This window comes from Antrostomus carolinensis, unplaced genomic scaffold, assembly GCF_000700745.2.
Source record: "Antrostomus carolinensis isolate BGI_N321 unplaced genomic scaffold, ASM70074v2 scaffold6164, whole genome shotgun sequence".
In the NCBI taxonomy this organism is placed as follows: Eukaryota; Metazoa; Chordata; class Aves; order Caprimulgiformes; family Caprimulgidae; genus Antrostomus; species Antrostomus carolinensis.
The window spans coordinates 46,272-62,425 of NW_010312742.1; the positions used below are offsets into that span (position 1 = coordinate 46,272).

Sequence of the window (16,154 nt, forward strand, 5' to 3'; positions counted from 1 at the left end):
CTCAGCCCATGTTCCTGTGCTCTGGCTGGGGCGAGGGTCACTGGGACCCCCAGCACCACATAGCCGTAGTCGCAAGGTGCATCCAGCCCCAGCAGAGCCATAGCCCGCCGTGGCTCAGTGCCAGCAATAATACGTTGGGTTTAATTAAAGCAGTATTTTTCATCTCCTTCATACATTATTTGGTTATTACTTCAGAATGAGCGAAGGAATTTTTGTATTCCCCCCACTCCCTCCCTTTCTCTTTTAGTCTGCTTTCCCCCCCCTCTCTTCCTCTAGCCCTTTTGGTGTCCTTTCCCTCATCCCCAGGGTTTTAACTTTTTTCAGCTCTTACAAAGTTGTTAAGATGGGGAAGCCCAGGTTTTGTAAGGGCTCATTCACTCACTGAGTGGGATCGGCTGCTTGCAGTGGTGGATGATGCTGATGCTCGGCATGCCCCAGCCAAGCAGGGCAGGAACTCGCAGGTAGAGAATCTCCATCACAGATGGTGGAAAAAGTGTTTCTCTCTCTCAACGAGTCCAACCCTGGACTTGAATTAGATTTCTACGGAGTCATTTGTGCAAGCACCAGGGAGCGGTGGCTCAGATGTGGGGTCCAGAGATGCTGTTAGATGATGCCCTGCCGTGAACCAGCCTCACCCCCTGCTTCCTTGTCCTGCCCTGCCAGCGGGAAGCAGCGGAGACGATGTGCTCCTGAGAATTAATGCTTCAGTAGGAAAAAAATGTATTTGCAATGAATATTTTCTTCCAAAACACCCTCTGCTCAACGGGACGTTCGGGGCTGGGCTGCGTTCAGCTGGGGCAGCAGGGGATCTGCTGCGAGGGGTGAGGTACACCAGTAATGCTGTCATTCCTCTTCTCCCTTAGGCCCTTCCCATCGGAGGAGACCACGGAAAACGATGACGACGTGTATCGGAGCTTGGAGGAGCTGGCGGAGTAAGTGGCTTTGCCTTCTTGTGGGGAGGGGACATGAAAAGGGAAAAGTTGCCAGGTAGTTCAAGCAAAGCCAGATAAAATTTGACAGTGGGGCTCGGAGAGTCAAGCCGGTTGCTTTGATTGTCTTGCCAAGAGATTTTTGTGCTCTTACAATAGTCTGTCTTTTCCCACGTAGAACCTGGAGACATCACTTTTAATCGGGTTGAGTTTACGAGTGGGTCAGTGGGGGGCAAAGGGGGACCAGCCTGCAGGGAACCCTTCTGACTGCTAAATCTCATCATTAGCTGCAAAACCCTGGGACATGATTCCTCCTCTGAGCTGACCGAAGCCGAGCCACTCGCTGGGACTGGGGTGCCCGTTGCTAACTCAGTACTGGACCCCTCCCTGTGGCATTTTTAGGGCTGTGTGGGTGCTGGCACATGGATCTGCATCGCTCATGAGTCATTTTGGATCACACCAGCCAGCCCCAGGGCAATCGCTCACTGGTGCTGCGGTGGGATGAGGGATGATGCCGCTGGGGTTTCTGTTTCTATATTTATCTGGTTCTCTGGTGTCTGTGTTTTACAGCTCATGGTGATGAAATAACGGGCTTTTAAAAGCAACCTTGAACTACAATGTGTATGGTGAAACGTGGGCTCTATCGGAATTCCATGGCAGTGTTCCCGTTGGCTTCAGCGGGGCCAGGGTTTTACTTATGAAGCACAGTCTGTTTCATATGGAGGGAAAGTCTGTACGGGTGGATGTGTGGCTTTATACAGTTAAATATTATTGTTCCACAACATAAATAATAAGGCTCCTTAATCCAATCAGTTCCTTATGGCTTCAGTTATTACAAAAGTAAATCATAAATTACTAGTTGAGGGAATGGAGTACCTTGGAATCCCCCGCTCGTGGTTTGCTCCCAGCAGCTACGCTTTAATAAAATTTTAACTTATAAAGGGATCCTTTCAAGAATAACATTTTTTCTTTCCCTCTCCTAAAGTTCTCAAAATCCCTTTAATATTGGGTTTTAAAATTCCTGATTCTCACACATAGGCTTGCTCTTAATTGGAGAAAGGTTTGTGTGTGAGCTCACACACAAGCGCTGCTGGGGATGGCAGCCCTCTCTGAGGAATGGAGTTTTTGGTGCGATGTGCTTGGAGCAGGTTATTGGGTGTTGAAGATGGGTTCCCAACTTTAATTGCTCTGCTGCTGGCAGTGCAGCTCCTGCAGGGTGTCCAGCTGGAAGCTTCCCAAACTGTTCTTCAGACCTTTGCTCATGGCTGTGTGCTGGTCTCTGTGTAAGAGGGGCTTAGATGCCCCCAGTCCTGTGCTCAGATGATGCAGAGGTTTATTTCTTATTGATCACCCTGTTCTGTCCCAGATTATCTTCAACTTTTAACTTTTTTTTTTCCTATTCTTTGAAAAGTCCTCATGGTTAGTTGGGACCACTGGGGAAAGGTGCCTGTAAATCAGCACAGGGATATTGCACAAATTCCTTCATACAGATCTCAGTGCAGCCAGGTTGTGCACAGAAACACAACCTACGAAACGGAGACGTAATTCAGCCCTAACTAAAAACCCCCAAAATGCCCTGGAGATCCCCTTTAGCGTGAGTGTTGCTGCTCTCACTGCCTGGTGACACATCAGCAACAGTTCTCCTTTCTCCCTTTGACAAGGAGTGTCTCTCCGTGCTCGACAAGGAAACTTTCATTGGAAATTTGCTGGTCACAATGGTGCGTACTGAGCACTGATGCTGGGTGCTGGCAAACCATGGGGCTGCATGAGAAAGCTCTTTCTTAGCTGCTGCTGATCTCCAAACAGCTGAACAAGGGCATCATTCATGAGCTGGGAATGATTCAGTCCATCCAGCATCTTTGCATTTAATATTGCTGATGATCCAGCAGCCTTGGGAAGATCCGAATGCATCCAAAATGCTTTATTGGAGGCGAGGAAGTGATTTTCACAGCAAACAGTGAAGTCACCCAATACATGGAGGGAACCTCTACCGAACAGCACAACCAGGCACAGCAGAATCCTCCCTTTTGCAAGAGAGATTCTTCCATCTCCGGGTGTTTTTTCCACATTAACGTGCTCTATCTGTGCAGCTGAGTGATTCTTTTTGCCCTTTAGATAGATCATTTTGGAGGGATGTACAGTCCTGACCATAAAACCACGATGAAATGTGCCACTGCAAGGGCCTAACCTGCTGTCCCTGAGGACAGGTGAGGATGGACAACCCCAGTGGGCTTGACACCACCAAGTCACCCCCCAGGAGAGAGGAATCTCCCAAAGGGAGGTCTCTTTGGTCATGCTGCTGGGATAAAAAGCTCAGGACAAATATCGAGCTGGTTCTAACAAGACACTTTGGTGGCTGGTAGGAGTAGTTTTTTTGGAGAACGTCAAAATGCTTCATTTCAACCTTAAGTATTTAAACGGAACAGTTTGGTATCCCTCATTTGAGATTTAAGGAGAATTCCTGCTCTGCCAGGCATTCAAAAGAGAAACATATTTGTGATGGAGGCACGGATTCGGGAAGCAGAAGGAACCAGGCTTTGTCCCTGTTGTCCCTGTGATGCTCTAAAGAGCAGGGACCTTCATCCTGGCAGTCAGTGAGGTCCCTCCCGGTGCAGAGAAGTGGTGGCAGCTGGGGACAAAAGCCAGCACTGAGGCTGGGAGTGGATCAGTAGCCGTGACACGAGGACCATTTATGTGCACTGTAGAAACAAGCTGTCTGCGTGTGAGCGTGGGATGCTGGTGTGTATAAAGGATGTTCATGCCTTGGTGATCCCATTGTGCTTTCACCTTTGGGGTATCACGGAGATTATGCTGGGCTGCTCACAGCTCCCGGTGCTGGGTCAGCCAGCAGATCAAGGCAGATGATTGCCTGGAAACAGCTATTTATTTAAAAAAACCCCAAAAAACCCACCAAAAAACAAACAAAACCCAAAAAACCCACCAAAAAAAACAAACAAAAAAACCCCCAAAAGAATAATTGGTGATGGAAAGGGGAGGGGAAACTAGAACGGTATCAGGGGAGCCAGAAAGTTCTCAAATGCCCTGTCCTCAGCCTGCTGGCCCCTTGGTTTGCTTTGCCAGATGGCAGCCTGGGCAGATGGCGAGGGCTGGCCAGTTTGCAAGTGGTGCCTCATCGATACTGATGGGAGCACTAAAGGCACATTTGTCCTCTGCTGCCTGATTTATTTCTGCACGCCCTAATGCCAGACCCTTGAGCAGCAGCCGGTTTGGGGGGAGTTTGCCCAGGAAATGGGCAGGGATTTGCAACAGCAACACACGGGCATGTTGGCTGGAACCTGCCCCCAAAAATCAATGTGACCCTTGTCCTAATGAAGCTGACCACTTTTCCATCTCTCTTAGTGGCTGTTTCAGCTGCCCCAACCATTCTGGTACTTCTAAAGTTGTACTTCACATTTAACCTGCATTGTCTCTGCTGCCACTTAAGCTCTCTCCAGTTGTTTTGTCTCATTGAGTTTATGAGAGCAATTAATCCTGGTCCTCTTTAGAGCACCAGAAACTATCATGAACCTTCTCCACTTTGTGGCACTGTCCCTCTGTGCTGGCACAGAGCCTGGCAGGCTCTGGTGGATTACATGTAGGGTGGCTTTTGAGTTGTTTGGTAGCTATTTGAAGAATTCAGAGTCAAGCAGAAGTGCTATAAATTATTTGACATAAACCATTTAATTTGCAACACTTTTACCTCCTTTTTTCCTTTAAAAGTTAATTGCTTTGAGAGGAGAAGGTGTGATGTTGCAAAAAGGACAAAGTGTTTTAAGCAAAGCAGCTCCCCACCAAATCCTGCTCTGGAGCTGGTGTGTTTCTCCAGGGGGGCTTCATCCCACAGGTCACTGTCCCCTGGTCTTGTTTCGAGCCACACCTCACTGGGGATTTATCCCCAGCCAAAATATTGGGGGATTATTCTCTTTCATCATAGAGAAGGGGCGTTGCAGAATTTCTCCTGCCTGGCCTCAATTTCTCAAGCGATGCAACTCTCTTGGGCACAGATTATGCCAACAACCTGTCTCCTGCCAAGAGCTCCTCACTGAAGTTTCTCCTACTTCTTTCACTGCTGTCACCAGCGTTGCCTCCTTGTGTCTTCCAAAATAGTGATGTGATCAGCAGAATTTCTCAAATGCATTAAAAAAAAGCAATGAATAGAGGAACCAAGGTGTGATGATAAGTTAGCTGCCACTTTTCTCATTATTTTTGCTGAGTTGGGAAAACCACGCATGCCAGCCAGGTAAATAAATGGCTCCATGGTACAAGAGCCATAGCACTTGTAAATGTGTCTTTTCTTCTTTGTCATCAGTAAAGATTTTTATATGTCCTGCTTGTGCCATTTCTAGGATCATGTTAGTTGCTGTAACTGTGTGAGGCTCATTCTTGGGATTATAACGATCCATTTTGAATGGGAAATGTAACCTGAGTAGAATAGATGGCAAAAGGCTCCTCTTGCTATTTCCAAACATGTGTCTCCATCCAAGTACAATTTGGCTCATGAAAACGCTGCAAGATCTCGAGTCCAACGACTGCACATCTTGCACTCCTTCACCCTGCAACCTAAGCCTGCCAGATGTGCTGCAAATATAGGACTCTGCTTGTTTTTGTCTGATGGAGACCATGAATGAGGGGTTTGGTCAGATGGACTGTCTATTTATAGCTGTAAGTGCAGAGTAAGAATGAGAAAGTGGAGGATTACTGGGGTGAACTGGAGCCTCGCAGCTGCTGGGCAGCTGTCTCAGGGACCGTGCATATGCACTTCCAGTCTGGACCCAGCAGTGGTTCTGAGGTCTTCTGGCTCTTAACCTTGGCCACAGGGCTGGAAATTTGGTTTTGTCTTTTGGTTGACTTATTTTAGCTCCTTTTCTCTCCTCCTCCTCTTTCTTTTACTCTTCTTGGTGGTTCTGACTCTTTCATCAGTTAAGTGAAGTGAAAGCAGCATAGTGGTTTGGACAGGGTTTGGCGTGGTGGGTTTGTCCTGAGGGCTTCGCTTGGGCTCATCCTTGAATTCTTGAGGCTGGTGCAAACTCATCAACTTCCCATAGCAGTTTCTATGGATTAAGAGGTCCTTCAATGGCCCTCAAGACCCTCAGAGCTTCCCCACTTACCCTCCCTCCTCATCCTCGGTACCATTGCAAACATGGTGTACAGTCTTCCTTTGGCATAGTGGACTGCTGCAGGTTATTTATCCGGGCATCATGGACCATCTGCACCCATCACCTGGTGTGGGCAGCCCAGTCTGGAGCTCATCTTCTTCCAAAGCCCAAATGCAGACTGTCCCCTCTGTTTTGGCCCAATGCTGAGCTCTGGAGGACTGGTTCCCAGTGGTGGGAAAAATGGGACCAGGGTGTTCACCCAGGGCAGTGAGGTCCTTCCTCAGACTAACTCAACTTTGTCATCCTATCTGGGGAGACAGGGGTGATGGAGAACCCTGCTCTTCCCCAGCTCACTCCTTTCATGTCCCCATTTGTCCCTTACTCCAAGGCAGCAGCTGGCATCAGTCCCTCTGCTACGGGAGCTGCTCTTTGGCATGGCTGCTGCCTGCTTGGGAGGGTGTTTGTGCAGAGCAGGCATTGCCAGGGAGGAAGAGCTCAGCCAAAAGCATTGTTTTTGCCTGAAATTGCCTTAATTATGAAAAGCTTTATTCTTTTTTCTTTGAATGAGCTTTCCTGGCTAGGCAAGATGCTGCCAGCTCAAAGCTGGTTACATCCATCCTAATAACGGTAATTGCAAATGCTGGTGTTAACTCTGAACGGCAGATAAAATCCCTTTCCTAAACCCAGAGCTGTCCATGAATCTCCTAATCCAGGCGGTAGATCATAGGCTCTGATGCCCACGGGTAACTCACAGGCTCTGCTGCTTTTATTGAAGGAGTTAAATGGGTTTTCTTTGTGAAGAACGAGGTGAGGATCTGGCCTTCCTTGCTCAAGTTGTTCAGTCGACATGTGACATGCTTGGGATGCTGAATTTATTGCCTCTCACAGCAGGGAACTCTGCTAAACATGGAAAATACCTGCCCCGATTTCCCTCCGCTTATGGCATTTAAAATTTAGGGTGTTCTTAGGTTGCCACTGGCTAAAATCAGCCTGATGCCTGTTCTCTGTTTTCAGTGGTGGGGAGGGTGCCTGTTTTCAACTCTGACAGACAAAATGCGGAAACTGATGAAAATCAGTCCATGCAAAGTGGTGGCGTCAACAGCCGTAACACACACCGGCAAAGCTCAGCTGCTCTGGGAGAGGCTGATCTGCACATTTTACTGCTCTCCATAAAACTGGCAGCCTCTGGTGTTTCTCAGAGATGTATTGGGAACGTGCTTTAATAAATAAGGTATCATTGTTTTAATACCAACATGGCTGTTGGGTTTGAGCATCTCTAGGGCTTCTCCCCTAAGCTCTGAAATGGATACGTCTTTCTAGATGGCCTCAGGACAAGGGAGTTGTCCCTGTTTTTTCCCTGAGGCCAGAAATCAGAGATGGGGAGGGCTTGTACTGCTACTGATGAGCAGGAACGAGTGGAGCAGCAGGGGCTTGGCCCCTTGGTTAGAGCAATGAGAGCGTCAAGGGGCAGGATGTGGCCCCCGTGATGGGTGCAGTGTTCACATCAGATGGCTCTTGGCAGCTCCATGGATAAATATGCTGTGTTGTCCCTCGGTAGGTGTTTCTGCCCCTTTCCTGGTGGCCCAAGGGAGCTCTTGGTTGGGCCAAATCCATGGGGCACACATCCTTCTCCAGGCTTGGTCCAGGCATCTCGTTATTCAGCAAAACCCCTTCAGCATCCCAGTCTACCACTTGGGTTTCTCACAGTGATGTCCTGGTGTGTGTGCAGCTGTAGTCCAGAGCTCGTGACTCCTTGGTGGGGGAGAAAAGAAGAACTTGTCCAGGTTAGGGTCCCTGTGCAGCAGCAGGCTGGAGACAAGCAATGCTGGGGTTTGAGGCTTGGACATGTGGCACGTGGTTGTGCTTGTGCACAGAAGAGCAGGTCCAGGTGATGCTCAGGATGCAGGGCTTCCTGAGGACACCTCAAGTTGCTGTCTTCTTCTCTATGTGGCCCAAAACAGTTGCTAAATGCTCTCGTGGCTGGTGATGAGCAGCCATCATGTCCAGCAGGCTCTGCTCCGGCAGCAGCATCTCCACAGTGCTTGCCATGCTCACTGGGCTCGTGCTCACAACGTTAACCCAACCATACGTTTCCCAATAACCCTCAAGCCAGGGAAATGATGTATAGAGAGACAGCCAGCAATCGGAGGGGAAGATTAATCAGGAACCGGGAGTTACTTGCTCTGGATAAGGAGCTGAGAATATAAATATTGGTACAGATAATAACGATGACGGTGACGCTTGGGAAGGGGAAGATGGATCACTAGCTATTAGTGGGCATTATTACAGCAGCTGCAATGCATCACTCTGGAAGAATGGGACGGATACATCATGCCAGTGTATTTATTTAAAATCCCAAAACTTTTATTAAATAAATCTGTTTTTAAAAATAGAAAGAAGTGTATTTAGAAAAGAAATAAAGCCCAGTTTTACAAGTACATGTGCTTTGCTGCTCCGTGATATATAATATGGAGATGTTGAGCATTACAGTTTGAGCCCAGTTTTACACCCAAATATATTTGTATGTAATTAATACCCACGTTGAAAGAAACAGCTCGTAAAATATGCAAACGCTGTTTGATATTCCAGTGTTTTACACTGTCCTGATCTCATGGGGTTGACTTCAGTGGGAGCCGTTAGCAATCAGCACCTGGAGATCTAAGCCCTAAAATAATTATTGTTAATTGGTATTTATTATGGGTTGAATTTTCAAAAGTGTTCTAAGATTTAGGAGCCCCTGGGTGGGTTGTAAAAGCTCAGATGACAATTAACTACCTAACATCATCACCTTTAAATAGAAATTGGGCACTACGTCTTGGTGATGTCTTTGAAGCCTGTGCTCACAGGAGCATCTCCTCAGTGATGTGGCCAGTTCTGAAAATGTGACTTTTTTTGTTGCTTAATTTCTCTCTGATTTAAATGTTATGATTGGGCTCTGCTCAGCATTGGGGCATCACTGAGCTGAGGTTGCCTTATGGTGACCAGGAGAGTCTCCCCTTCCTCTGGGAAATGTTAGGTTAAAAATCACCCAGTTGCCCATCAGGGCAGGGATTGTGCTTTATGGGAGTCAGTACGTCACCCAGACAAACTGGATCCAGAGTTTTTAAACTGGTTTTTAAATGGTGTTAAACAGAGTTTTTAAATGGTGCCTGTGGCTGGAGGGGCTGAGCTCTGTCCTTGGCTGGTCCAGGCATTGCCCATTGCTGTGGGTGTCAAGCACAGGGGATGTCAGCTCAGCCCCATCACGAGGCAGGGCTGGGATGCTTCTACCTACTGCATGGGCACTTCAGTTGATTCTTTAGTATCTGCTTACTGCTTCGAATGGACCTGGGCTCCTATGGCACTTTGCAGCCTGAACAGAAGGAAGGGAGATGGTTTCTTTGGCGTGAGGGAAGCATTTTTGTGAGAAAAAGCAAAAGCAGACCAAGAGTGAGCGCAATGCCTTAAACATACCAAAATCCAAGCCATTAAAACATATTTTCTAAGTATAATATAGTTAAAGTGGCTGACACAAGAGCTGCTCCTTGTCCCAAAGAGGAGAGGCAGGAGATGAGTGGGTGGCTATGGGCATCTTTGGGGGCAGGTGGAGGTGGACCTGGTCGTGTGTGGTCCTGCTGGGACACTTGGCGGGCGGGTCCGTCTCAGCCAGGCTGATTAACACCGAGCAAAAACTCTGCAGGGGCAGAGCTGGCAGACAGGCAGGCTGGGCATCACAGGCGAGCCTGGCACGGGGCTGGGAGCAGCTTCTTGGCTGCGATCCCCACTCATGTCGAGCAGCGTTTTGCCTTTTCCAGCCTCCAGTGAGTGGAAAGAGATGTGCAGCGGGTACTGATCCAGGAAAAAACAGAGACACCTAATGCAAACCGAGAACATGGACTGAACATGTCAGTGCTGCGAGCCAGGAGGCTTTTCTTATTGTTGTGGTTGTCCTCCCTCCTTGGTGCGAGAGCAGTTGTTGGTTTGCCTGATCAAGTGATGGTGAATGTACCCTCTTGATTATCACTAAATCGCTCTCCTTCTCATTCCAGCGAACATGATCTGGGGGAGGATATTTATGACTGCGTCCCGTGTGAAGATGAAGGTGATGATATCTATGAAGATATCATCAGAGTGGAAGTTCAGCAGCCCATGGTAACAATTTATATGTGTTTTTAAAGCTACACCTTGATGGGAGGGGAAGGATTCAATTAAATAAATAAGTTTCTGCCAGCAGCAGGTGATGCTGCAGGGAGGCAAACTGCCCTGCATCGCTCCTTGAAACCGAGCTGCCTCACAAGTGGTAAAAATAAGCCGCGCTGGGATGGTGCTGGCTCAGAAGGGGCTTCTCCAAGGAGTTTCCCAGAGTGTCCTGTCACTCAGGAGGAGGGGGAGGAGGAAGGGAAAGGGAGGGCTAATAAGCCCTAACAGATAAGCTAAAAATAGCAATTTGCTCCCAAGCCAAGGCAGTGAGTGTCACCTCAGCCCTTTCTGGGGGAGTGCAGCGGCTCTGCCTGCCCCATCAGCCAGATGTGCCATCTCTGCCAGGGGTATTTTTAGATCTGGGTGAGCGCTGACAGATCTGTGTGAGATGGATCCATTAAAAAAGCTTGTGAAGGCTTAGTAGGTTCTGACAATGTAGGGTAGAAGTCTTTGGTGTGTTGCATCAGGGGTTTTTTTGTAGTTACAAGGCAGCTCCTCAGGCTGCCTTGTCTGCAGCCTGAGGAGCTCCCCACGCACCAAAAACCCATCTGGGTCAAGGAGTCGGGCACAAAATATTCCCAGTGATCCTACCAAAGTGCTCGGAGCTGTTTGTGGACACTGGTAGCAATGCCGAAGTCAGCCCAGCTCATTGGCCACCAGTGTTTTTATTGTGTTGCCGTCAGCTGCAGAAGCCACTTGGCCCAAGAACTGCCCCTTGGGAAGGTTTTGACAGGAATTTGTTACATAAAAGGCAAAAAAGGGGAAAGCTCCTACAGTGTGGGTGTCCCATCGGCAGGCAGTGCCGGTTTAGGGTCAGTGGAATTGGCAATTTTGCACTGTCCCCTCCACGGTGTTTTCTGTTTTCTTGGACACACTGAGTGCTGGTGGCTCCAACACCTTTCCTTCCCTTCCTTGACCAAAAGAGTCTACTTTTAATATAAGCACCCACATAATCCATCTAAATATTGGATTTTTTTTCTTTAAGATTTGTTGTAATAGCAAGTGTGTAATGCTAATTGGTTTCTTATATTTCTGCATGCTTCAGATTAGATATATGCAGGTAAGATGCATTGATTAAAATATTGGTTCCATCCAGCTGATAGGTCTGAGCTGTGAGTTAAAGGGGGTGTACAGAGGGTGTCCATTCCTGTGCATGATCCTGAAACCCCATCACTGGATCACCTCCCAAGTTCAGAGACTGCACTGACAAGTGCAGCACCTCCCAACATGTTTTCAGCTCCACTTTTAACAGGTTTAAAAGCAAGAGAAGTGACTCCAGGCGTTGGAGCTTTGGGAAAAGCCTGTATTATCAGATTTGTTCTAAAATCATGAGAATTGGCAACCCTGGCAGGGGATTTGTATAAGTTTGAGGTATTATTTATGACCCACTTAGGCTTTGTTGTGAGTTTCATCATAAGCAAGAAAAAAATTAAAAAAAATTGGGAAATCCAGCATTTCTCTCTTATTTATTCTTTAGCTGATAGCCTTTGATGATGTAGCTATAATAAATGCAAAAAATGTAATGCTTGCCATGTTGAAACATATTGAATAGTACAGTCTGGGTTCCTTCCTAATTTTGGGGTGTAAAAATAGTTTCATTTAACATAAACCAGTAACAGTACTCCCCTGACTTCCCAAACTTGTGCTAGTTCTGAGTTTGTAGTCACCAAAGGCTGAACTGGAGCTCCACTCCACATGAACCTGTTGTTGGGCCACTCTTAAGAGTATCTGACCACACATTATTTTTCCTTTTTCTAGAAAATGGGAATGACAGAAGATGACAAAAGAAATTGCTGTTTGCTAGAAATCCAAGAAACTGAGGCCAAATACTACAAAACACTTGAAGATATAGAAAAGGTAAGATCTGAGCTGTCTTTTCTGTACCATCGCCTTCTACATCAGCCCCTGCTCTTGCATTAATCTCGCTGCATTAGTTCTCGCTGCGAGAGCTGGCAGATGTGATGAGGAAGGATCGATGCATTCACATGTGAAATTGGAGAGAAGGGGCATCCAGAAAACCCACACTGACAAGCACAAATGTGCAGCCTGTAACTGTAGGAGCCAAACAACGTATTTTTTTCTGATTGCTGCATATTGGAAATAGGCTGAAAACCATCCTGCTGTGTCCCCCTACCCTGGGGTAAGAGACTCCTGCTCTTCGCTCAGCCTGGCCGGTCTCTCTGATAAGAGCCATGTTTGCAGATATCTTATCACTTTGATTGCTATGGAATAATTTCTTTATTCGGAGCATATTTCAAAAGTGCTGAAGCTGTGCTGGCTTGTCATTGAAACTAATTGAATTAAAAGTAGCATTTTTGCTGCTGGAATTCATGGGTTTTAATTGGTTCTGATAAATTACTGTTGTGCCTTTCTTTTAAATAAAAACTAAAATGAACACCTCAGCGAGACAGTGGAGTCGTGGGTACGGCTGGGGGCCGGGGGGGGGTTTTAAGGAAGGCAGCAGGAAGGAAGAACAATAGCAAAAATCAAGCTGCCATTTCTAATCACCCTAATGCTTTTGTTTCCATCCCTTTTGCAATTATTTGCCTCTGTTGAAAGTTCCTGCAAAGAAGCTGTGAGCGAAACCGGCACGGTGGAATAACATTTCCCATTTTCCATGAAAATGTCCCAGTGTACATGTCATTTATGTAAATAACCCTTGTTCCTTGGGAACAGCCACAACCCTTCTGGTTCAGTCTAAAGGAAGAGTTAAATTATTGCTTTGATATCCATTAAAAAAGCTTGCGAAGGCTTAGTAGGTTCTGACAGTGTAGGGTAGAAGTCTTTGGTGTGTTGCATCAGGGGGTTTTTTGTAGTTACAAGTCATGTAGACGTTTCTATTAATATGTATTTGTTCAGAAAGGCAATTCTCGTGTAATCGCATCATCTGCGCTTTTTCAAGGGCAGAATTCTAGTGAGATAATCAAAGAGCTGAAAATACACTTCGGAGCTCTTCCCGACTGCAGGCAAGGACTGTGGCGAGGTGAAGAAACTGTGTGTGTTTAAATCCCCCTCCCAGTAGATTTAGCAGGGAGGGGTACAGACCCCTCCCTGGCAGCCCTGTGCCCACCCATGGGTGGGAGTCTTGCACCTTCCTGTGCCTGAAAATGCTGTGGGGCAAAGGGGAAGATGCACTCACAGGAATTCCTGGCTCCTGCTTGAATCCCCAGCACAGCCTGGTCTTGACAATTTATTATCATTCATCTGCTTTTGCAAGTGCTTAAATTCATTAAAACCCAGCTTCTCCCTGCCCAGATGAATGCAACCGGTGAAGCAGCCCAAAATACCTCCCTTGCATAAAAAAAAGCCTTGTTCACTCCTCTCCACTATTTCAATCCCTTTTCCATTTATTTCTTGCAGAACTATATGAACCCACTGAGGCTGGTACTGACTCCCCAAGACATGGAAGCTATTTTTATCAATTTGGAGGTAATGGCGTAGACATTGTGGCTTAAATCTCTGTTCTTTTCATGGCAGCTCAGCCACCTTCCTGCTTAAGAGAAGATTTCCAGATTTCACATTAGATTTGTGAATTCACCTGTAGAGGTTCAGTCCTTCATGTGCTATGGAGCTTGAATGGGTTTAGGAGATACTATTTAACACTCAATTTTAGAGTTGGGGATTATATGAACTCTAGCTAAGAAAACATTTTGATACAGAGGATGTTCCAGGGCTTGGAGCTGTGGATTTTAGCTGTACTTAGAGATGGTTTGGGCACACCACGATGAAGGGATTTATTTCTGTGCTGGCTTGCACAGAGTCTGGGTCAGAGCCTGCCCATCCCCTCCAGACCTGCAAAAGGGATTTTAATACACATGGAAATCCTGGTGCATTTATCAGTGTGTAACCTCCTAATGGAATTACACCCTGGCACTCCTGGCCGTTTAGGGCTGCATCTTACTAGAAAGACTTATTTTTAAAACAGATAAAAAGAGAAGAAAAGAGAAGAGACTGTCCAATTAAGTAGCAAATGTGCATTTCTTTTAAGCTCTGTTTGCCCACTCACTTTGGATGTGTTTAAAGTATTGATTGTTTCTCTGTTTTAGGACCTAATTAAAGTGCACTTCAGTTTCCTGAGAGCCATCGATGTCTCTATGATGTCTGGAGGAAGCAGCCTGGCAAAAGTGTTCCTGGAATTCAAAGAGAGGTAAGTAAAGGAAACCCAGTCTCCAGGCAGCTCTGGTTTTTAACAGAGATAGGGTAATATTTGAATCATAGAATCATTAAGGTTGGCAAAGAGTGCTAGGGTCATCGAGTCCAACCATAACCATTTGCAGGGCCCATCTCAGAATTTGGAACAGAAATGCCTGTTACACCAGACTGGTTTTGTATCCTCTGCAGCTAAATGGTCTTGGGCAGCTGAAACATCAGTTGGAGCTGACACTTAAGCAGACAAATCCACCCACAGCTGTGCCAGGTCACCCAGGGGCTGAGGATGGGACATCTCCTCTGTGACTGACCCAGCTAAACTGGCATAGCTCCCAGGGATGCTTGTTCCTGCGAGCCCGTGTCTCCACCTGAATTTTTCTGGGTTGGCTGCCTCCTGTATGGAACCAACCGTTTTGCAAGCTCAGCATACAGTGTGTTTACAGGGCTGTATCAGGGGGGATAAAGATGGGAATGTTATGATTATGACGAGCCAGAATGGAGTCAAACCTCAGTTGCCTTCAAGGGTTTAGCGTAGTCTTCTCCTGCAAGCAGCAGCAGGGCTTTGAGGGCTCTGATGTGGTGGGATGACACCTCTGCAGGGGAGACTTCGCTCTGGTTAGATCAAAGTGATTGCTCACACTGAAAAAATCATATATTTGGCACTGCTGTTGTCCTGCACCTATTTCATGATGAATAAATGTAAAAGTTGCTTTCACAAACGTAATAGATTCTGTGTTTTGGCAGCTGCAAGTGGGAATACCCGAGCACACAAAGATAAGGTTAATAAAAGCCTTTAATATCCTTAATACTAATCAAAGGTCTGATTCATTGTGGAATCATGCCAGAGTGTTATTTCACCGTGATTAAACCAGTGTCTAGACACAGAAATGCCATTCAGAAGTCAATAACTCCAGAAATACCATCTGCATTAATAATACACCGTAAAGTCAGATATTCCATCATTCATGGCGCCTCTTTTTAGAAAGGGAATGTTTTCTGGGTTAAATAAAACAAAGTTTCCAAAGAAGAATGCAAATAATTTAAAAATACTCATACAACTCACTTAGGTGATTTTGATCTTCTGATTCCTGGTGCAGCTCCGTGCATGCTGGTGCCATGCCTGGAACAGAGCTGTGCACGCAGGGAGCAGTGAAGGGACACGGGGAGGAGTTGTGGAGGTGGCACCGCTCTCCAGGGAGATCTGTGTGGCTGTGCAGGAGCACAAGACTCATTTTTTGGGCTGACAGCCTTTAAATCAATGTTTGCTTTGTTAATTTGCTCGTGGAAACTCAGCAGAGCACTTGTAGCTGATGAGTTTCATGCAGGCAGGTGAATGAACCATCTCAGTTCCTAAGGGAGTTTGCAAGCAACTTTTTAAAGGACCTAAAAGCCTTCCTGCAAGGTGAATGAAGGAGCCAGACTGATGGCTGCGAGGTGGCAACAGTGGATCTGAAGCTGCATTCAGCCTGTGAAGATCTTGGGGACCTCAGTGTCGTGGGAGACTGCTGCTCGTGGGGAGTTTTGGCTTGGAGAATACACCAAAACCAGGCTCTTGGGGTTGAAGAGTTTGGAGCAACCTAATCTAAATAGGCAAGGTCCTTTCCTCTGTCAGGAAAAACGATGGTAATGCATTTTACAGCAAGGAAATGAGGGTGCAGGAGGAGAAATTGAGCTCACCTGGAGAGACAATGTTGTCCCACCAAGAAGGGAATCTGAACCTCCTGGGTCTGTGCTTGGTCCCTGTATACAAGACCTTTTTCCATCAAATGTATCTATGACAAATAGCCCTTGATTCCCTACA

At 46.7% G+C, this 16,154-nt stretch overlaps 1 protein-coding gene across 1 annotated transcript in view; it reads left to right on the top strand.

The window, feature by feature from the left end:
• The window catches only part of VAV2 (vav guanine nucleotide exchange factor 2), a gene marked incomplete at its 5' end in the record, with an annotated part of 47,428 nt that overhangs the window by 11,461 nt on the left and 19,813 nt on the right, over positions 1-16,154 (top strand). Inside the window, 6 exons of the mRNA XM_029084768.1 lie at positions 864-932; positions 10,054-10,156; positions 11,250-11,264; positions 11,963-12,061; positions 13,565-13,633; positions 14,251-14,351. Of these exons, the coding sequence (XP_028940601.1) occupies positions 864-932; positions 10,054-10,156; positions 11,250-11,264; positions 11,963-12,061; positions 13,565-13,633; positions 14,251-14,351 (456 nt within the window). The remainder of the gene's footprint in view (positions 1-863; positions 933-10,053; positions 10,157-11,249; positions 11,265-11,962; positions 12,062-13,564; positions 13,634-14,250; positions 14,352-16,154) is intronic.